This window comes from Lissotriton vulgaris, chromosome 5 (assembly GCF_964263255.1).
Source record: "Lissotriton vulgaris chromosome 5, aLisVul1.2, whole genome shotgun sequence".
NCBI lineage: Eukaryota > Metazoa > Chordata > Amphibia > Caudata > Salamandridae > Lissotriton > Lissotriton vulgaris.
In genome coordinates this window covers 398,481,753-398,505,341 of record NC_141693.1, presented here as the reverse complement: position 1 = coordinate 398,505,341, position 23,589 = coordinate 398,481,753, and the positions used below count along the sequence as shown (strand labels likewise).

Here is a 23,589-nt window from a genome sequence, read left to right as displayed (position 1 = left end):
CAGCAGGCCCTTGTTAATCCCTGCATACAGCGCATTACAATAGTCCAATCTCGACCCTATCAGGGCTACCACGACTTGCTTTCTCGCTTGCGGGGACAGGTAGTGTTTGATCTTCCTTAGAATGTGGATAACACCCCAGCAGGTGGCAATTGTTCTGTTAACCTGCTGCTGCATACTTAGCAAGGGGTCAATCAGGACTCCCAAATTCTTAGCTAGGCCCGTGGGTTGCGGGGCCGGCTCCCAACGAGGTGGGGCACCATTCCGCCGACCATATCTCCTCCTTTCCTCCGAACACCATAATCTCGGTCTTCTCGCCGTTAAGCCTCAATGAATTGTTAATCATCCATTGGGCGACTGCCTCCATACATGATCTAAAATTAGAGGCAGTCAGAGTGACAGACTGGGCGAGAGACACCAGAATCTGCGTGTCGTCGGCATAGGAGACTACCTCCATCCCAAAAGCTCTAATAAGCCTGGCCAGTGGGGTTACATAGATGTTGAATAGGGTCGAACTTAATGCCAACCCCTGAGGAACCCCACAGTGCACAGGAAGGGATGGAGATAGAAGCTCTCCCAGCTTAACTCTCTGTTCTCTCCGATCAAGAAAGGAGGTCAGTAGGCTAAGTGCAGACCCCTCCACCCCTATCTCCCTTAGTCGAGATGTTAATACCGAGGGAGAGAGGGTGTCAAACGCAGCTGTAAGATACTAGGAATCCTTAGTATTTCCCTTGTACTAAAAATACCAGCTGGGTTAAAGGGGAGCTTCATATCACGGGGGAAGAGGCTATGCCTGTGAGAGTGCCATTGAAGGACACTGAAATTCCCCTCACGCCCTTCCTTAGGCAGCACTCCAAGTGGTGGACCAGACAGATAGCTGGATTAGCAACATTTTGAATTCATGCTAGGGCTTGAATGGGGAATGGCTGACAAGAGGAGGAAGAGGGAAGGTTTTATCTATAGCAAAGGATATGGACAGCAAAAGCGGGACTGGATCCCGTCAAGGAGATACAGACCTCTCAAAAGAAAGAAAACCCTTTGAGAAAGATCAACATTTTCCTTGTAGAACTCCAACTAAATAGAGACTGCTATTCTAGCTGTGAAGGGAGAGTTGGAGGGCCTAGCTGGTCGCGTGGTTCATGTAACTTACACACCCTACTAAAAGTCACTGACATAGTTCAAGGGTGGATGGTCTTCTGAAACCAAACCCGTCAAAAACTAAAGTCCTCCTGATCTCCTTCAAATCCTTTTCAGAGCAACATGGTGAAATCTCTTGGGTTTCAGCTGGTATCCACACTGTCTTTGTTAGCACAAGTAAACAAAACAACATAATCTGCCAACTTTCACCATCTTCTCTCCTATGACCAGCTAAGATTAGCAGCCCACGCCTTTATCATCTCTAGAACTGAAGCAGGCAGTGCCATGCTAGTAGGAATTTCAACATGAACATTGACTCTGTTCAAAGCCATCTTACATTCCACTGCCAGGCTCATCTTCAAGAAAAAAAAAATTCAGCCATGAAGTATACCAGAGTTTGAGTCACCAAATGCACGCAGATGAATCATGATGCACCAAAGTGCTTTTTTTTTTAAAAAAAAAAATTTTTTTAAAGGAGCTGCTGGACCGATCAGGATACAATTATTTTTTAAACGAATGAGAAGTGGAGGCGGTGCAACAGTGAAGGGGGTGGGGAAAAAGTAACTACACACAAGCTTTGGGGCATTTTCACAACAGCGAAGCCATGTACATGAATGGAGTGCTGTAAGAAAAAGAAACCAGCATTTACAATGCAATAGGTCTCACATTTGTGAAAGTTTGAGCTATTGGCAATTGTAAATGACACTGCCTTTTTTTATTCATGTGTTGTTTTTTTAAACTGATAAATAAAAATCATTGTCATTTAAAATACCAATAGCTTAAACTTTTGCAAATGCAAGACCTATTGCATTGTAAATGCTTGTTAATATATGGGAGCATTTTTACAACCATGCACGCGGCCCTTTATAAATAAATTCCTGAGAACCTTGTCAATCCTCCATGGTCAGGATGTAACTGCGTTACACCCAGTGCACTGCAAGTGGTGCACTGTAGAACCATGGAACTAAGCACAAGCCCACCCCGGCATCCCACCTTTAGGCTGCGCAGTTTTATGCAATTCACCAAACACGCACGGTGGTTTAGCACATACTTTACAAACGCTATGCTTGTGGCTAACTGTAACGCAATTGGTGCTGATTTAAAGAGCTATGATACCTTTGTGTAAAGTTTGTGCTATATAAAAGTGTAAAGAAATAAATAATGAGTTTATTTACAATGCCAATAGCTCAAACTGCGTAAATGGGACCTATTGCATGGCAAATGCTTGTTTTCTGTTACTAAAAGTGGTGGTGTGTTGACGTGGAAGCGCAAACAAAACACGTAACAAAAAAACAGGCAAAACAAACGCACATAAATCATGCTTTCCAACAATACACACCTCTGCTACACAAAATTTAATGACCTCCCTTTTAACTCTATTCGAATCTCTGTGCCTGTTTATCTAGGTGGGCCCCCTTGCACTTCAACGCTCCGGCCACACTCCACTGCATCACACAGCGCGAGGGACCCCTGACCCCTCTTTGGTTATTGACGTTTCTTCCCTCTGTCACAGGGTAATTATCGATAGTGCAGCAGGTGCAGTGGCACGAGAACTATGGAGACTTAGAGTCCCACTGCACACCAGTTATGACTGTTTCACTCCTCAACTAGCAGACGAAGGGAGGGTCGATTTACCTTTCTTGCACCCGGGCCGATGGCTCCCATGTAACTCCACCGCCCTCTGTCGTGTGCACCTAAGCGGTGCCTGCATAAACAAACATACATATGTTTAAGGCCTGCTTCAATAATGGTTATTTATGTCAGTACTAGTGTTACGTTGTCTCCGGTCCACACAGCTCCGTTAACAAAGAGCTGGGTCCTTGTCTCGCGGCCTCAAGGCTGCGTAACAGGAATTTCATAAGACCCGAGCTCTGCACATCTTTCCACCCGGCCTGTGAACTTCAACAGCTGCTCGCGACTTGCAGTTTGGCCCGGGCTATTTTTTAGGACACTATATCTGACATTGTTTGAAGTTCGCACTTTCTTCATTATCTAATTGAACAAATCTCCAGCCCCTCCTGGTGACCCCAAAGCATCCAGCGCACGGGGTGTGCGACATGAGGGGCTGGCGCCTCGTTTCTAGCTGTCGCGGTGCAAGCTTAGCCGCAGCGCATGACATGGCGGTGAGGTAGCCGCTCTGGAGCTGCTCTGTTCCCTCATTCCACAAACATGCGGATCGTGTGTCCTCTGCATTGTGCGGTTACGGTTCTCCCAACGCTGTGCCTGTGGGAACGAGGCATTCCAGGAATGCTGGCTCCCTGTTGCACCACACTGCGCCGCACACCTTGGCTCACCCAGTTTTAACGTGCCCCTACTGTGTGTTGTTGTGAGGTGTGTGTACAAAATACTGATAACAAAAAAGGCTTCAGATACACAACAAAGACCATTTACTGTAAGCAACATTTCTTATTGATATTCAAAATCTTCAGTATCCACATTCCCTGGGTGCCTTCATGTTCGGTCGTGTGACTTCTAAAAGGAAACAAAATGTACACTGAGACACGCATTTCATGGATGAAACAATCACACCCTTCACAGAGACAAATGGAAAAAAGCCCACGAGTGGTGTGCGCGAGCAGCCCACCTTTCTTTCCTTCTTTCATTTAGTTGCTTCCCTGTGAAATGGATCCAAAAAAGAACAAGCCCGCGAGTGGTGCATGCACGCGTGCCACAGCGAGCCATGTGGTTTTAATTATCGCGCCCGTGTCTGGGCACGATAATTGAAACCTCATGGCAGCGGTGCAGGTATCCGACACCATTAGGCCATGAGCGGAGCAATGCACCCGCCTTTGGGCAATTGTGTGCTGCCTTTGATAAAAAGACGCATGCAAAGGCCAATAGCGTGGGCCAAAAGGAAAGGCACATGCATGAGCGTGTGAGATTACCAGGTCCGTTTTGAAACCCCCTACAAGAGGTCTCTCGCTGCGTGACCAGAGCTGCGCACTGCAACGCTCGGAGCGAGACCTAAAAACTAGTTCCCTGATGTGGTGCTGTAGAGGGATACAACTCATACAATCAAAAGGACGGTAATGAAGCAATGATCCAGGCTAGGGAGAAAGACAGGAGAAAGAAAAGCCATTGTATCAGAAGCAAATTAGATTGACATGAGTGCCAATCAATGGACATCTAGAGGCTAATTGTTAAGCACATGTATTGCCCACGTAGGTCTTTGACAAAAAACAGCTTTGCTGAAAACGTGGATTTGTAAGGCTCAAAAAAGTGGTTTCTATAAATGGAGCTAGAAGGACCACATTCCAACTGTATTGGTGAACAACGCTGGGTGAAAAGGCCCAGAAGAGAAGCAAGGACATACAAATGCTGTAGTGGAAGTGGCTAATAGGAACCAGTGAGACATTCAAGCCAGAGTGTCAGCCAAGAAACCTGGTGTCTGCTTGGCAGGTACTAGAGTTTGTGTTCCCATATTTAAATAGGACCACAGTGCTGAGTAGGAAAGAAATACAGATGATCACAAACGTATTTATTTTCAAGCAAGTAAATACTTCTTTATGGTTTCCAGTGAAAATGGTGGAAATGTATTACGAAACCAGTGTGGACCTAATCGTAATTTGGTGTTTGTACATTTAAAAAAGCATATTTGTGGTCGCAAACAGCCCAACTGTGAATTGTGCTATTTGCAACCTCAAAAAAGCTTTATACATCTGACCCAAAGTGAGAATCCGTCCTCCTACCCGGCCTTCTATCACTGGGTGTGGACCAGTATAGGGAAAAAGAAATTTCATAGCAATACGGTGCTACATCATCTAAAGACATTATTGATGTGCCAAACAAATAGAAGCATGCATTGCATACAGAAGTCCACATTAAATCTACTTTAAGTCAGTTTCTCAGTACATGCGTTCTGGTGATAACAATAGTGATAATAATTACTCAAAATCGAAACAAAAAGACAGTTTTAACAGAAGTAAACTTACTGTCTGTTTCTCCAACGCAAGTTCAAAAACTCATTTTTATTGCACATTTAAGTATAAAGAAATATGCTTTTTTAAGTATTTACCAAAGCTTCCCCAAACACTTCAATGGCAAAGGTGGCCTCTCTTAAGGCTTTCTCGGTTAAGGGCTCTGGTTCCCCTGTGATGCCACTTCTAGGGGTGTCATTAATATCTTCCTCGTTGGGTTCAGCATCATAGTAAGGCACCTCTGCTGGCTGTTTACGAAGGGCTGGAAGAGGTCTCTCATCATATGGTAAAGCATCAACCTACAGTGCAAGTAGAATAACAGTTACTAAAGACCACTGACGTCAACATCAGACTTCTTTTACATAGAAGGGGTTTTCATTTATCTAATGCAGACAATATAGTGTACCGCCTATATATGCCTTTACTTCGCATGAATGGTGAATCCCAATAGATAAGTTCTGTCCTCTGAGCTTAATTTGGTTGCTGAAGGGATTTGGGAATGCAGCTTTCTAACTACAAAATACAAAAGTGATTTTCTGAAGAGACAATTTTTAATTAAATTAAGTTACGACCTTACCATGCAGCAAAAGAGAGGCTTGTAAATTATTTGATGAGTGAATGGAAGTTTGGGACAATGTACACTGGGCATATGCTTGCTAGACACACAGAAAACAGTGTTAGAGTTCTGTTTCTTGGTTGCCTGCTACTTTTCCATTCAAGAACTTTTCCATGCAACATCAGCATCTTCTTCCTTCACTCTTGGCACACTCTAATTTCAGAGATTAAGATTAAATACATTACCTATCCGTACAACTTACACTTATCCGTGGGAGAGCCTGCACAGGTTGCAGTGGGGACAAAGGAGGAGTAGGAGAACGATGGGGAACAGGTTTAGGAGAGCTTAGATTTGGAGGGGGATCTGCCGGTGGTGGTTCCCGTTCTCGTCTGTTCTTCTTCTCCAGACTTCTGTTTCTCTCACGTTGGGGAGACTCCTCCAGTTTCTGCTGATGAGGGCTCACAGAGTACATAAGGGGTTCAAGAGGAAAGTCTTGTGCTTTACGGATCTGGAGTGAAAAGAGGTGAAAAGAGAAAACATAATGGAGGCAAATAAACTGGGCGGTACAGTCTGCTACTAAAGTAGTTCACATGGTGAAAATGATGCTACACCCACATTATCTGAATGTCAGACAGAAATGCCATCTGCAACATGGCGTAGTGCTTTTATTGCCTGTGTTATCAATTTGATTATCATTGTTGGTTGCTATTCCTTGAAGATACAGCTCTCACAGCAAAAGCTCTACGTCGTTTGCAACCTTGTTAGTGCATTAAATGAATGAAATAATCACTAGGTACAGAAGGCAAATTTACAAAAAAACTAAGAACAGTGGTCTATCTATATGATGAAATGTAGTGTTGAGCACTATAATCCTAAAATCTGCTCTTCAACCAACTCTAAGAGAGCCAACCTCTCCAAAAAACAGTAAGCAATCAATTAATGTATTTATATGTGGGTTTTTGCAAAGCTCTACAAGCTAGGATTATTCGTCTTAGAGCACCGGGGGTATTGGAAACAGAACACATAGGTTCATAAATAGGCATAGGAGGGTGCAACATCCAACATTAACCAGAGGTCAAAACGATGGAAAAGCCTTGAAGGAAATTATATAAAGTAATTCAGTCGTATGAGTTTTACTGCAGAAGGTTGTAAAAGAACAGTAGATGGAATTGAAGAGCATCCTGGCTGAAGTCTGCAAAGTTGAAGCCATAACATTAGTGCAAGAGGTACATTGTTGGGCCTCATTTCAACTTGAGGAAGCCTTGTTCCATCTTCATTGAGAGGTGGGGCTTCAGATAAATATAGATATACATATTTTCTCTGTACCTAAGCATTGTTTGTTTACAGTTAAACATATGTATTTCAGTTCACTGCTGGACAACATGGATTTAGACCCAGGATGTCAGAAGTGGAACACTTTCAATAATTAGTTATAACATCAGGAGAAATGTCATACTTAAAAATGTCTGTTATTTCACGGGAGTTCGCGAAAACTTTCCCAATGCCTTAACAGGAATGTGCACGCATTGGAAGTAATACATGAAAGAAACAGAGTTGCGATTTGCTTAAACTGATAACAAAGGCTATCCTAAATTACTATTTAATGACAAAACTATAAAGATAGATGGGTGCAAAGTATTTTTCACTGTCCTATTCACAGGACAATGAAGAACTTGACATGTCGACCACATGAATTGATAGATCAGCAATAACTAAATCCCTGCCCACTGATAAGACGACCAGAATGAACGGCCTCTCATCCGAAATTGATAAAACATGGGTAATTACTGCCATTACGCTTCTTAGGAGTATTTTTATCCTGGCTCGAGTCGGGTTGCCTCCCCTCTGAGGCATTATAAACAGTAATGAATAAGTTACTTCTCTTCGGTAACGCCATATCTGGTAGACACTATATCTAGCTGCAGATTCCTTACCATAGAATTTCCCCGGGTGCTAGACCAGAACCAGAAGATTTTTCGGCAGCAGTCCCCCTGCACGACAGTAGGTGACGTCGATCGGCTTCGCATCCATTGCCAGCATGGTCTGTGCCAGAAGGGACTTCTCCGTACCTACATAGGTGCCACCCAGACGCGCGGACGTTAGTTTCTTTTCACGACTTTCCACGCCAGGAGTGAGGAGCATGAATAGCAATAATCACTTGGGCACTGAAAAGGGTCATCCCTGTCCCTAGAAATACGTTCACAGAGTGGGGAGGATTGGTGGGTCAGTAACAAATCTGCGGCTAGATATAGTCTCTACCAGATAGGGCAATACTGAAGGTAAGTAACCTGTTCATCTGCTAGAGACTCCTAGCAGCAGATGACTTGCCTTTTGAATAGATACACAAGCAATACCATCCCTGGAGGAGGGTCTGATAACCAAGTTCAAACAAGAAAGTCCTGCAGGACTGAACAGGCACATTAACCATCCCTGTGGACCGGACTATCCAGACAGAAATGTTTGGTTAAAGTATGCAGGGAAGGCCACATTGCCATCAGGCAGATATCCAGGATTGGAACTCTGGGGGAATTGCAAACCTTCAGTAGGTTGCTTCGTGATTGTGATGCACAGCCCGACCCATCTGGAGTCGGTCCGCTTCTGCACTGCCCAACCTTTCTTTGCACCAACATACCCCATGAGGAGTTGGTCGTACATCGGAACTCTTCCGTCCAGTCAAGGTTAAACGGCAACACACTATTTGGGTACAGACAGCAGAGCGCTCCTTTTTCTTAGAGGATTGTGGAGGAGCAAAAAAAGTAGGCAAAGTGACTGATTGGCCTACATGAAAAGGAGTGACCACTTTTGACAGAAATTAGACCAGAGTGCGAAGCACCCTTTGTCAAGACAGACTGATGGATAATGAAGCTTAGATAATGCCTGCAGCTCACTCACTCTGTGGGCAGGTGTTAACGCCACAAGGAAGGCTGTCTCCAAGGTGAGAAGCCTGAGGGGACAGTTGTGTAGAGGCTCGAAAGGAGCGCACATCAAAAGAGGCAAAACCAACTTAAGGTCCCACTGAGGCGTAATGAATGGTAAAGGAGGTGAGAGATGAACAAGACCTTTAAGGTACCTATGTACAATAGGGGATTTGAACAAAGAAGGTTGATCAGCCAATTCGAAGAAGACAGAAATAGCAGATAGATGTCCCTTACGAGTGCCCAGAGAGATCCCTGCTGGGTGAGAAAAAGAATGAAAAGCAGAACCTTAGAATGAGGGGCAGGAAGTTGATCAATAGATTTTTCTGCACACCATACCTCAAATTTCTTCCAACGGCAGACGTACACCATATTGGTAGAGGGACGCCTGGCTGCCAGGATAATGCTACAGACTTCGGGAGAAAGGTCGTTAGCAGTCAACTGTAGCCAGTCAATCTCCATGCAAGAAGGCAGAGAGTGGATAGGTTTGAGTGGAGAATCCTCCTCTACTGGTGCAGCAGCAGATCATCACGAAGGGGGAGATTGATCGGAGGGTCGATGGCCATACTAAACAGCTCGGGATACCAGACTCTCCGTGCCCTCCCTGGAGCCACAAAGATGACTTGGGCCCGGTCGTTCCTGTTCTTCTTGAGAACTCAACGTAGGAGTGGTATGGGCAGAAAGGCGTACAGGAGGCCTGAGCTCCACTGGAGATGAAAAGCGTCTTAAAGTGAGTGCCACCTTGGAAACTCCATTGCGCTTAACCGCTTGCATTGGGCATTCTCGGGGGAGATGAACAGATCTAACCAAGGCTCTCCAAACTGCTGAAAGATACTGTAACCTTTGGTTACAAGGAGGGACAGAGCCAAGACTAAATGTTAGGGTCAGTGTTGTTTATTCACAACAGAGCAGATATTTCGTTACACAAAGAAACACAGTGGTTATTCCAGGGAGCTTCGTTTGTCACAGTGCACCTCCTTCTTGATCTTCTGCGGTACTCCTTCAGCTCGCCCACCGTAAAACAAAAGAAACAAACGTGGCTGTTAGTGCACAGCACTTAGTATCAAGTGATATGGGAAGGGGTTGTGAGGGAGTACGTTCATGTCTCACAGCTACCACCACCAAGATGACATTTTGCCCGAAAGTGAAGTGTAGAAGAGACGGCAACCTAGTCCTCGCCTCCCTCCTACCTGGTCCCTCCCCGCTTAACCCACAGCAAGGCACGCAAACGTTCATGCACCTGGCTTAGCCACGCGTCCTCCTGCGCGTGGCTGGGCGATGAGCGATACCGGTGGCCTCCTGGCTTCTCCTGGCCTTCCTTCCGCTCCCGTTCTCCTTGCTCTGCGACTATGTCCTCCTTCTTCGTCTTGCCGTGGCTCCTCCCGACCTCCGGACCTTCACTCGGCGAGACCGCTCCAGCTCCCAGGACCTTGACGTGGATACCGCTCCCTCTTGTCTCGTCCTCCGGGTGCTTTTCTGCTGCACTTCTTCCTTCGTCCGTCTTCCTAGAGTCCCTGGACACGAACGAACTGGCGTCTTCCGCATCCGCCTTTCTCTCTGGCGAGGCCGGTCCTGATAGGTGCACATGACGCTGTGTCACAGGGGCGGAGCTGGCCTCATCGTAGCTCAAACAGTTATTAAAGGGGCCAGCCCAGTCCTGTAGGGGAGAGGGAAAGTCTGTTACGGGGCTACCTGCAGGACAGCTCACGACCCGCTGACAAACCTCCCCCCCTGGCTTTTCCCGTTCGGGGGAAAGAGGGTAGCTTGAGAAGTAGTCTGCATTCGTGTGCTTCGACCCCTTTCTATGGCACACTTCAAAATTATATGGCTGCAGAGAAAGGAACCATCGCAGGATGCGATCATTCCGGCCTTTGTTCTGATAGAGCCAAGTCAAGGGGGCATGGTCAGTGATCAATGTAAAATGTCGGCCTTCCAAGTAATAACAGAGTTTCTCGATACTCCACTTCACAGCCAGGCATTCCTTCTCTATTGTTGGGTAAGCAGCCTCTCAGGGGAACAACTTTTGGCTTAAGTATAAGATGGGTCTTTCCCTCCCCTCTCTGTCAGGCTGGGACAATACTGCGCCTAAACCAACCCCTGAGGCATCCGTTTGTAAACAAAAAGGTTTGATGAAGTCTGGGGTTGCCAACACGGGAGCTGAGGAGAGAAAGTCTTTCAGATCCCGAAAAGCAGTTTTGGCTTGAGGAGAGGGGTTTTTGGACTGTACAGAAGCAGCCGTTTTCTTTAACATATCCGTCAGTGGGGCGGACACGGAGGCAAAGTGTAGGATGAAGCGGCGACAATAGCCAACCAGACCAAGAAATGCCCTTAGGTCTCTTCGGTTTACTGGGAATGTTTGTGACTGTATTGCTTTCACTTTCTCTTCTTGTGGGTACAGCTGACCACTTCCCAGAACGTACCCTAGATACTTGACTCGAGTAAAAGCTATTCTTGATTTTTTTGAGTTAATATGTAGTCCTGCATTTTCTAACGCGCCTAGAATCTGATCGACATGTCGCAAATGGGTCTCCCAGTCGGGGCTGTGTATGACTATGTCATCCAAATACGCAGCTGCAAACTGAGTATATAGAGCGAGAACAGTGTCCATGAGGCGCTGAAACGTCGCTGGAGCTCCGTGTAACCCAAAGGGTAACACAGTGAAGTGGAATAATCCGTCTGGTGTTGTGAAAGCGTTTTTTTCCTGGCCTTGAGGGGACAGAGGCACCTGCCAATAACCCTTGGTGAGGTCAATTGTTGTTATATACTGGGCCTCACCAAGGCGTTCAATCAGTTCGTCGACCCTTGGCAGCGGGTACCCGTCCTGTTTCGATACTTTGTTGACCCCGCGGAAGTCGATGCAAAAGCGAGTGCTTCCGTCAGGTTTTGGTACCAGTACCACTGGGGATGACCAATTGCTTTTCGAAGGCACTATTATACCTGCTTTGTGCATGTTATTTACTTCGGTTTGTAGCAACAGCCGTCGTGCCTCTGGTACCCGATAGGCTCTATGTTTGACAGTGACCCCAGGCGGTGTATGTATGTGATGCTCTGCCAGTGTTGTTCTGCCTGGTTGATCTGAGAATATGGACGGATGTTTGAACAGCCCGTCCAAAACTTCCTTCGGGCCTCCGACAGATCAGGGTTTATCACTGCTTGCTCTATCTTATGAGGACTGGTCATGGCTAGGGATACTGCCACTGGGGTTCTGGGAGGGGGACCTAACCATTTCTTCAGGATGTTGATGTGAGAAATTTGAGTCTGGGAAGGTGTTATCTTTAGGGCATAAGTGGTTCGTCCAATCTTTCTTACTATCGGGAAGGGTCCTTGCCACTCTTTACGTAGTTTGTGGGTAGAAGTGGGAAGGAGAACAAGAGCCCAATCGCCGATGTCTAATTCTCTCCATTTCTTTCCTTTATCATAAAAGAATTTCTGTTTCACCTGGGCTTTTTCTAGGGTATCATAGGACAATGTCCTTAGTTTATGTAGCCTATTTTTCAGCTGTTGGGCATAGTCCATTAGCTCTTGTGCATCCTGTGCTCCTTCCTTTTCCCAACTGCCTTTTGTTATCTCCAACAAGGTGCGTGGTTTCCTCCCAAACAACAGTTCAAAAGGGGAGGCTCCCAAACTACTCTGGTGTTGACTCCGTAACACAAAGAGGGCCAGCGGAAGTAATTGATCCCACTGTTTCCCATCTCCTGACAGGAGTTTTTTTAATGTGGTCTTAATCAGGCCGTTGTAGCGTTCAACCAACCCGTCGGTTTGCGGGTGGTAAACCGACGTGCGCAGGTGTTTTACCTGCAGAAGAGCGCAGACCTGTTTCATGAGCCTGGAGACGAATGGTGTACCCTGATCAGTGATAAGGTCTTTGGGAAATCCCATTCTAGAAAAGAGCTCTACCAATTTCTGCGAAATGGCGTTAGTGGTGGCAGCCCTTAAAGGAAACGCCTCCGGATAGCGGGTGGCATAGTCTACCACTACCATCACGTATTGATATCCCCTATGAGATTTAGGCAGGGGTCCTATGATATCAACTCCTATCCTTTCAAAGGGTTTCCCAATGATAGGAAGAGGGACAAGGGGAACCTTGGGCGGAAGGTATGGATTGCGTTTCTGACATCTTTGGCACTCCTGGCAATATTTCTTTATTTGAGCGTACACTCCAGGCCAATAGAAGTGTTGCACGATAGCCTCAGTTGTCTTTTCAGCCCCGGAGTGACCAGACAATAGGTGGGCATGGGCATAGAACAATACCTGCTCACGAAACTCCGCTGGTACAAGCAACTGAGGAGTGGCTTTGTCATGGCTCACCCTGTACAAGAGCCCATCCTTTTTTTGAGAACAGGGGTATGTACGCTGTCCCTGCCCCTGAGCGTCCTGGGCATTCTGACAGGCTGGAGCCAAAGAGGAATCATTCAACTGGGCAGCCCTGAAGTTGCAATCGTTAGCCCAGGATTCGGTGGTTAGCAACCCGGGGACATCCTCGGTCGGTTTACACTGGTACAAGGCTTCTGCCATCAGAGTAGGGAAGCACTTATTGACAGTCCCTATTATAGGTGTTCGGGCAAGTCTGGAAGTACTCCTACCTCACACAGAACCTGAGTCCCTTTTTCTGTGACGATCTCTACCCTAGCTATGGGATATGTGCGTACATCGCCATGCACACATTTTATCCTAACGGTGCGATTCAGGAAGACAGAGGAATCAGTCAGGGAACTGTTTTTCACTACAGAGTGGCGACAACCTGAATCTAACAATGCCCGAATAGGGCGGTCATCAAGGAGGACACTTACGTAATAGGTCGGTCCTGTTTCCTGGGCATTGAGGATGGCACGTGGAATATATCCCACCTCCATCGGCTCTTCTTCCTTCTCTTTCCTTTTTCGGCAATGTCTTGCGATGTGACCCCATTCACTGCATTCGTAACATTGTGGTCCGGTTAAGACTGGGGGTTCAGGTCTTAACGGTCTGGGTTTTAAGGGGGGTGGAGGATCAGTAGAGCCCTTGGCGGGTTTCTTGTCAACTCTTGCGAGGGCTTTATTAGGAACAGGTTTTTCTATTTCTCTGAATGTTGGACGGGTTTGAGCCTGGGCATATGAGTTGGCCATCTCGATGGCATGTTCAAGTGTCAAACCTGCGTGTTGCCTGAGCCATCTCGGTGTCCCATAGGGCAATGCGTCCAGGAACTGCTCTAAATAAATTGTATTCATTACATCGTCTAAATTGCCATCTTGAGGTCTCAACCATCGGTCAGCGGCTTCTTTTAATTTATAAGAGCGTCTTAGGTGTATCGTTGGCTTGTCCTCTCTCTTGTCTAAACTTATTCTGTGGCTTTCGTCGTCGACCCCTAGTCTGTCTAAGACTATTTGTTTCACGTGTCCATAGGCAGCTGTGCCGTCCTTATTTGCAAGTTGGTAAGCCGCCTGAGCTTCACCGGTTAAAAGGGGCGCCAAATAAAACGGCCACCTCTCCCCTGGCCAGGCGCTAGCACGGGCTGCTCTTTCAAAGTTAAAAAAAACTGAACAGGGTCGTCTCCTGCCACGTATTTTTGTAGGGGTACCACTGTTCCTGGGGGCGCGGCAGCTTTTTGTTGTCCTAGAACAGTGAGGAGCTGGGTCTGTCCTTCCGTGAGCTTACTGATGTGGTCCGCTTGCTGTTGTATGGTGGCAGCGAACGTGGCCCTATCATTGTCTGCCTGCTCTGTTGATTGTCCAATGGCCCATTCCAGCTTGGCCTGTCCCTCGGACATCTGTGTAAAACAAAAGAAACAAACGTGGCTATTAGTGCAAAGCACTTAGTATCAAGTGATATAGGAAGGGGTTGCGAGTGAGTACGTTCGTGTCTCACAGCTACCACCACCAAGATGACATTTGGCCCGAAAGTGAAGTGTAGAAGAGACGGCAACCTAGTCCTCGCCTCCCTCCTACCCGGTCCCTCCCCGCTTAACCCACAGCAAGGCACGCAAACGTTCATGCACCTGGTTTAGCCACGCGTCCTCCTGCGCGTGGCTGGGCGATGAGCGATACCGGTGGCCTCTTGGCTTCTCCTGGCCGTCCTGCCGCTCCCGTTCTCCTTGCTCTGCGACTGCGTCCTCCTTCTCCGTCTTGCCGTGGCTCCTCCCGACCTCCGGACCTTCACTCGGCGAGATCGCTCCAGCTCCCGGGACCTTGACGTGGATACCGCTCCCTCTTGTCTCATCCCCCGGGTCCTTTTCTGCTGCACTTCTTCCTTCGTCCGTCTTCCTAGAGTCCCTGGACATGACCGAACTGGTGTCTTCCGCATCCGCCTTTCTCTCTGGCGAGGCCGGTCCTGATAGGTGCACGTGACGCTGTGTCACAGGGGCGGAGCTGGCCTCATTGTAGCTCAAACAGTTATTAAAGGGGCCAGCCCAGTCCTGTAGGGGAGAGGGAAAGTCTGTTACGGGGCTACCAGCAGGACAGCTCACGACCCGCTGACAGATACATTGCACCACCTCCGGATGGAGTTGCCATTTGTGATTTACTAGGCATCTTCTGCCGAGTTAATCCGCTCTGGCATTCAGAGAACCTGCCAGATGTTGAACCACAAGAGATATGCCCTGCCATTCTAGCCTTGTGTAGAAGAGCAGGGACTCTTGACAAAGGGTGATGACCCCACCCAGCCCCGTTTGTTGCAGTACCCCATGGCAGTGGTGTTGTCCATGAACACTTCAACCAGCCTTTCCCTGATCGAGGGTACAAAGGCTTTCAATGCCAGTAGGATAGCCCAGAGCTCCAGCATGTTGACGTGGAGTCTGGATATTGCCAGAGACCAGAGTTCTCTGATCTCCACCTCCCCAGATAGTTGCCCAACACTGTAGTGAAGTATCTGTCAACACTGAGACATGGTTGATGAAGGGACAGGTGTCTGCCTCAGACCCAATCGAGGTTCGTTTAACACCATTGCCGATCGTTCGCAGTTCCCTCCGATATCTGGACTAGGTCGGAGAGACTTCCCTGATGTTGCACCCACTGGAACTTCATGCCCCACTGCAGAGCCTGCATGTTCAATCTTACATGTGTCACTAGCAGGATGCAGGATGCTATGAGGCCCAGCAGCCTCAGAGTCAATCTCATCAAAACCCAGGATTGGGGATGAAATATTGGTATCCAAGCCTGAAATTCCTTGACTCAACGCTCAGCAGGATGAGTCTGAAATTGCAGTGTATCTAGAACAGCTCTGATGAAAGGGAGCGTCTGAGAGGGAGTCAGGTGTGACTTCGGTACATTGACAGTGAACCCCAGTGAGTGCAGAAGGTTTGCAGTAATCTGGACATGGGAGACGAAAGCCTGGGGCAAGCCCACCTTCAGCAGACAGTTGCTGCAGTGTGGAAGACTGGCACCCACAACCTCCACAGATGAACTGCAACCACCGCCATCACCTTGGCGAACACCCGATGGGCGCTGGTAAGACCAAATGGAAGCCCAGTCAACTGAAAGGGCTTGTGGCCTACAATAAACCACAAATAGCGCCAGTTGGACGGCAGGACGAGAATATGAAAATAAGCGTCCTTCAAGTCCAATGCAACCATCCAGTCTCATGGGTCCAGGGCAGAAAAGACCTGAGCTAACGTGAGCATTTTGAATTTCTCCTTTTTGAGGAAGAGATTGAGAGTTCGGAGATGAAGGATAGAAAAAAATGCCCTTGTCCTTGGTTGGAACCAGAAAGCAGCGGAAATAACAACAGCTGCCTACTCTGGCACCAGAACCTCTCTATGGCTTCCTTGCCCAGGAGATCTGTGACCTCCTTGCAGAAAACAGGCAGATAGATTATCCTCTGCGATCCAATCATGAGATGGTGGCATTGAGGGAGTCATAGGTTCAAAGGGGAGGGAGTAGCCCCTTCGAACAATCTGCAAAACCCACCTGTCCGAAGTTATGGACTGTCAGTGGGGCAGGTGATGGCGAATCCTGCCGCCAACTGGGTGCCCATGATGATAAATGGGCAATCTAGGAGGGTTTGGAGGCTGTTGCAGTAGGGGGGTGGCAGACTGACCAGGCCGCTGGCAACCTGACCAATGAGGTCTGTGGGTACTGCACCCTCAGCCATGCAGAGGCTCGGAAGCCTGCGCGCACGGTGGCTGGACTGGAATTGGCAGGACTTGAAGCCCCTTCCTTAGCCAGGCAAGGAGCAAAAGGCAGGTTGGGGTGGACATGGGATCACAGAGGGGCTGAAGGATGTGGCCATAGAACGAGAATCCTTAAATTTCTTGGCGCCGAATATGCCTTGTCTCCTAAGAGACAGCTACCATCGAAGGGCAAGTATATGTGGAAAGCCTGGTCACCCCCGAGAAGCTGGTCATCCTCAGCCAGGCATGGAGCCTATGGGCCACTGTCTTTGAAACCTCTCAGCTCAGCAGCCTCAAAGTCGGTCTCACTGAAATCCAAGACAGAGGCTAAAATATCGGTATCATAGCTTGAATATCCTGGACTTGCCATTCAGGAGGATAAGCCTGAAACTGCATGCTGTCCAGAACAGCACTGATGAAAATGAGTGTCTGAGAGGGGTATCGGGCGTGACTTCAACATGTTGATAGTGAACCCCAACAAGTGCAGGAGGTTTGCCGTAGTCTGGAGGTTGTAGACAACCACCTGTGGCGCGAGCCTGCCTTCAACTGCCCATCATTGAGATAGGAGATGACAGGAACCCAAGACCTCTGCGGGTGTGCTGCGACCACCACTATCAGGTCGGTGAGCACCTGAGGAGCGCTAGTAAGGCTGAAGGAAAGCACAGCAAAATGAAAGTGCTTGTGGCCCACCATGAACTGCAGGTAACGTAGGTGGACGGGCAGGATGGAGATGTGAAAACATGAGTCCAGCAAATCCAATGCTACTATCCAGTCTCCAGGGTCTAGCGCAGACAGAACTTGAGCTAGTAAGAGCATTTAGAATTTATCCTGTTTGAGGAAGAGATTTAGAAGGTGCAGGATGGGTGGAGGGGCAGCCACAAAGGGGAGGGAATAACCCCTTTGTACAATTTGCACTACCCAATGGTCTTTTACTGACCTCAAGTGAGGCAGGTGATGGCGTATCCTACCCCCGCACTGGATGCCCATGATGTAGGAGGGCAAGCTAAAGGGGCTTGGAGGCTGTGGCTGCCATGAGAGTGGTGAAATGGCGCGACCTCTGGCTACCTGTCCCACATGGGCTGAGGGAACCGTGTCCTCAGCCACGAAAAGGTGTGGAAGCTTGCAGGCTGTGGTGGCTGAATGGGGTTTGGCACCGTTGAAAGCCCCTTCAGTGGCCACGAAAGGCGGACTGGGGATCGAGAGGCCCAAGGTTCTGGCTGTAGCCCTGGAGTCCTTAAAGCTTTCTATTGCAGAGTCCATCTTCTCTCCGAAGAGGCAGCAGCCGTCAAAGGGCATTTTCATAAGCAATGCTTGGACATCCCTGGAAAAGCCAGTAGTTCTCAACCAGGCGTGGTGCCGAAGGGCCGCGACAAAGATATCGATCTGCCCAGCGAGGCAGTCGTATTCCAGACCACAAAGAAGGGCAAACTTTGCTGCATCTCTCTTGTTGGCAATAGGATGAGAGAGTACGGCTCAAGCTTCCTCTGAGATCATTGGCAGCACTTACATAATTGAGTCCTAGATCACGTAGGAATAACGGCCCAGGAGGCATGCAATGTTCACTGACTGCAGTGATAACATTAACTTGCCAAAGGTATCCAGCTTCTTGGATTCCTTATCCGGTGGAGTGGAAAGGAACACGCAAGGGTTGATTATGAAAGTGGAGTCCTCGACAACCTAGCTCTCTGGAGTGGGGTTTTGGGTGAGAAAACCTCCTGGAGTGGGGAAGTGGCAGCTGTCATTCATCCTGTGCAAAGGAGTCCATGTGCAGGTCTTGGTACAGGCCCTGTGGAGGACGTCAGTGAGGGTTCATTAAAGGGAAGCAAAGGTTTGAAGGGGGAAGATCTCGATTGATGCACCTCCATCAAGATGTTATTCTTGATTGCCACAGAGGGAAACTGAAGCTCCAATACTTCAGCCACCGTGCACACCACATATCGAAAGAGGTTCCCTCTACATATCCACAGTAGGTGGGTAGACCAAGCAAGTGTGAGGGGAGGAGTCTAACCCACTGGAATCCACCAGATTCCCATACCAGGTGTCATCCAATGAGTGGCAATAATCTTTAAGTTTGCCATATCCCTCACATGAATCCCCAGTCCCAGGCAGGTCATAGGCAAAAGGCCTTGGATCTGACCTGGAAGTCGTACGATGCCAGCCCTGCTCCGTAACTGAGTTGAGGACAATGGAGATGGTATCGTAGATGTGCATTGGCACGAAGCAGGCGCCGGAGAAAGTCTTGGTCTCACTGGCAGCACCACTCTGGATCCCGCATCGGATCCATGGGTTCTGACTGGCGATGACGGAATACCCGCAGGCTGGAATCCAGTATAGGCTCCTTCGACATCCGTGGGGCCCAAATGCACTCCAGAAGGGTCAGGCCACCCAAAAATGAGGGGCTGTTCTCACAGAACTCACGTACTTGGACGTGGGTCACTCCGGAAAAATCAGTGAAGCGCAGAGCTGACCCTGGCTAGGGCTCCATGGAGGCGCAGGGCCTGGAGTACCAACGCTTCTTCATCATGTCCGAAGATTTAGATGAACGCATAGAAGTCAAGGACCTCTTTGACTTTTTAGACTTCTTTTTGGGTGACTTATCAGATGACAACTTCGACCGGGACAACGACCGTCGACGAGTGGTTTCGGGACCTTCCACGTTCCAGGGATCTTGTTTGTTGCCAGATTATCGGACGTCTGGTGACGAGGAGCTTGTGGGAGCGCTCCCGTAGTGCCTTCGGGTGCATGGTGCAGCAATCCTTGCAGGCCTTCGAGCCATGGTCTTTCTCAAGGCATCAAAGACAGAACAAGTGGAAGGTACCGGGACTATCAGTGACAGGCGCCACATGGTTAGAAACCATCTGGTTTCTTGGGAGGCAACCATGTAACACAAGGAGAAAGGATTTTTTCTCAAAAATGTTTGACAAAATGTTGAAAAAAGCCAGGCAAAAAGTGAATGAAGGATAACTTTTCATGGATCTGCGCCCTCGAGCGGAAAAGACGAAAGGATGCCATCGAGCCAAGGTAGCACCTATATAGGTACCAGATACATTATTTCAGATGCCAACATGGAGCTGAAGGACGTTACCTACTGGCTCACAGGGCTACTGATTGAAGAATTTACGGATTTAGTCTGATGCTTGGGGATAATTCTAAGGTAAGGAATCTGAATCTAGAAGTCTCTATCAGAAACACTGAACAATAGCTAGTGTAATATTGCACCACAGGCTTGTTGCAACTGATGGTTAGGTGTGATTGCCAACGAGAGTGAATATGCATATATAGGAGTGCATTAATAAAAATAAAGTAAAAATTATGATACCCAAAAGTGAGAATACATTTTCAAATCTTGTATTATACCTACAGATAATCAGACTATGTTTGCTACACCAGTCATTTTGTTTGCATTTGTGGGACAATTAGTACTGTCACTTTTGAGGTTGGCTTCCATTAGGTGCAGGAGGGTTGAATGGGTAGGCAAAAGGTAATTCTAAGTTTCCCTTCGTAGAATCTGTAAAACTATTGGATGCTCTTTGGTCTGGGCTGTTGCAAGATAGATGATTTTCAAATTATTTCTCCCCAGGACGAGGACAAGATGATATGAGATTGGACTACAGCTAACCGATGCTCTTGAGTGTGACATCAGACATGCAAAATGAATTCAGAAGTGTGCAACATTCCTTGAGCCCTGGGTCTTTGAAGGATTATGTTGAATGATCACCTATTATCGTCCTTAGTTTTGCAGGATATCTGTTAGACTTGGCATCATTGGCATGGGTTTCCCCTGTATTTTTCCCTTTGCCTCCAGTTTTTTTGCTGTGTGTTGGACTTCGTTTTGCTGGTCTAGATGCTTTGGGCACTTTGCCACTGCTGTTCAGTGCCAAAGAGAAGTGCTCCCTTTGCAAATTTTGTAATGGATTGTTGAATCCATTATTGGCATATTTGATCTACTAGTCAGTTCCTAGTACAGTGCACTGTGTGTGCCCAGGGCCTGTAAATCAAATGCTGCTAGTGGGCTGCAGCACTAATTGTGCTACCCACATAAGCAGCCTGTAAATGTAACTCAGGCCTGCCATGGCAGAGCCTGTGTGCAGTCTGGTACTGCCATGTCGGCCTGGCAAGGGCACCCACTTACCTGGCCCTAACCATCACTTTTCTTACATATTAGTCTGACCTAAGGTACCCCTGTGGGCAGGGTGCAGTGTATGTGAAAGGTAGGACATGCCCTGTTGTGTGTAGCATGTCCCGATAGGGAAATACTGCCAATTTTGTTTTTCATTATTGCAAGGCTACCTGTTCCCATAAGATAGAATGGGGCGGTTTGCTTATAACATCTTATAAACATAACTACCCCTGGGAACAAGGTAGAAAAATAAAGTTTAGTATGCCTCAACTCAGAATGTTAAAGTACAAGTTACTTACCTTTGGTAATGATATCTCTCCGGACAATTATGTAGCGGCTCAAAGGGTGTGCACATAAGATAGGTAAGAACCAAGTTCAAGTCCCACTGAGGCATTACTGAAGGAACTGGGGAAAAAAAGATGATTAATGCCCTTAAGGAAATTATTTACAACAGGGGAGTTGAAAAGAGAAGGCTGATCAGGAAGCCTTAGGAAGGCTGAAAAGGCAGAGAGATAGCCCTTTAGAGTACCCAGAGCAGAGCCCTGCTGGGTCAAAGAAAGAAGGAACAAGAGAACCTCAGAAAGAAGGGCGGAAAGGGGATCCACAGAATTTGCTGTGCCCCATGCCACAAATGTGTTCCATCTGCAGGCGTATACCGTCTTAGTGAAGGGACGCCTGGCTGCCAAGATTACATCACAGACTTCAGGAGGCAGGTCAAATGATACCAACTGCTGCCGCTCAATCTCCACGCAACGAGGTGGAGACTGGACAGGTTCGGTGGAGGACCGTCACCTGCTACTGCGAAAAGGCAGTCTGATCGGAGGATCATTGGCCAGGTGTAGCAGCTCGGGATACCAGATTTTCCTTCATGCCCAATCCGGGGCCACAAGAATTACTTGGGCCAGTCGCGCTTGATCTTCTTCAGGACTCTGGGCAGAAGTGGTATAGGCAGAAAGGCGTATAGAAGACCGCAACTCCACTCGCGACGAAAAGCGTCGCCTAGTCAGTCCCGCCTTGGAAATTCCAGCATGCAGAACTGCTGACATTGCACGTTCTCTTCAGTGGCGAATAGATCTAACCAAGGCTCTCCCCACTGCTGAAAGAGACCTTGCACCACCTCCAAATGAAGACGCCATTCGTGAACCATTATGTACCTGCGGCTGAGTTTGTCTGCCCTGGCGTTCAGTGAACCTGCCAGGTGGTGAACCACCAGGGAAATACCTTGATGTTTCAGCCATGTCCAGAGGCGGCGGGCCTCTTGACATAGGGTCCACAACCCCACCCCGCCCTGTTTGTTGCAGTACCACATGGAGGTGGTGTTGTCCGTGAACACCTGCACTACTCTTCTCCGGACAGAGGGAAGGAATGCTTTGAGTGCAAGATGAATCGCCCGAAGCTCCAGAAGGTTGATATGGAGCCCGGACTTCGCCAGAGACCAGAGGCCTCCGATCTCCGCCTTTCCCATGTGGCCGCCCCATCCCAGAAGGGATGCGTCTGTTACCACTGTGTGTGCTGGTTGGGAAAGGGAGAGGGATCTGCCGTTGACCCAATCCTGGTTCGTTAGCCACCACTGCAATTGTCATGCAGTGCCCTCCGGGATCTGGATGCAATCAGACAGATTCTCCTAATGCTGCGCCCACTGGAACTTCAGGTACCACTGCAGAGCCCGCATATGCCACCTGGCATGATCTACCAGCAGGATGCAGGAGACCATGAGGCCCAGCAGCCTCAGGGTCATCCTGACCAAAACCCGGGATAGAGGCTGAAAGATCGGAATCATAGCCCGAATATCCTGGACTCGCTGTTCAGGAGGATAGATCCAAAACTACGTCTGGAGGTGGGAGAGGACAGCCTGGGGCGAGCCCGCCTTCAACAGCCAGTTGTCGAGATAGGGGAAGACTGGAACAACTGATCTGTGCAGATGAGCTGTGAACACCCGAGAGGCGCTGGTAAGGCCAAAGGGGAGCACGGTAAACTGAAACTGCTTGTGGCCTACAGTGAACGGTAGATAACACCGGTGGGCCGGCAGGACGGGGATGTGAAAGTAAGCGTCCTGCAAGTCCAACGCGCCCATCCAGTGTCCAGGGTCGAGGACAGACTGGATCTGAGCCAGCATCAACATTTTGAACTTTAACTTCCAGAGATGCAAGATAGGACGCAGGCCTTTGTCCTTCTAGGGCACCAGAAAGTAGTGGGAATAGCAACCTCAACCTACTTCTGGGGCAGGAATTCGCTCATTGGCACCCTTGGCAAAGAGCGCCGAAACTTCCAGTTGGAGAAGGGCCAGATTATCCGCCGACATGCGATGGTACTGAGGTGGCATGGAAGGAGGGGTAGTCTCAAAGATGGGGGGGGGGGGGGGGGGGGGGGGGGGGAGTAGCCCCTTCGGACTATTTGCAAAACCCACTTATCCAACATGTTGGTGTGCCAGTGGGGGAGCTGATGGCGAATCCTGCCGCCCACTGGCGATTGGTGGCCCTGAAGGGTCAGACAAGGAGTGTTTGGAGGCTGCTGCAGATGGGGCTGTGGTGGACTGGCCTGCACGCTGGCCCCCAGAACCACTGGGGTTTTTGCATTTGTCACCCCGAGTGGGATGGGTATGCTCAGACGTGAGTCCCATGCACTCCACACCACTGGATTCAAGCAAGCCGGGCTGAAGACGGCTGGAATGCCAGAAACCGGTCCTCGGAAGCTTGTTTCCGGTCCAGGGAAGGCAAGGCTTGGCAGTTCGGGCTGGACTGTACCCATGAGGCACAGGGTCAGACTGATTTGCATATGGCCATGTCTGAACTGGGGTGGTGTGGAGTGCAAAAAAACGATTGATTTAGGCCCAGATCTCTGTACTGGGGTGAATGTATGACATT

General features: G+C 48.5%; 1 protein-coding gene across 2 annotated transcripts in view; it reads right to left on the bottom strand.

Annotated features, from left to right (window-relative positions):
- Positions 1-23,589, bottom strand: part of CEP104 (centrosomal protein 104) — a 513,885-nt gene that overhangs the window by 291,156 nt on the left and 199,140 nt on the right. For both annotated transcript variants that reach the window (XM_086921737.1, XM_086921738.1), the window contains exons 9-10: positions 5,870-6,115; positions 5,150-5,350 (exon numbers count right to left, since the gene is read on the bottom strand). In XM_086921737.1, coding sequence (XP_086777863.1) covers positions 5,150-5,350; positions 5,870-6,115 — 447 coding nt within the window. The remainder of the gene's footprint in view (positions 1-5,149; positions 5,351-5,869; positions 6,116-23,589) is intronic.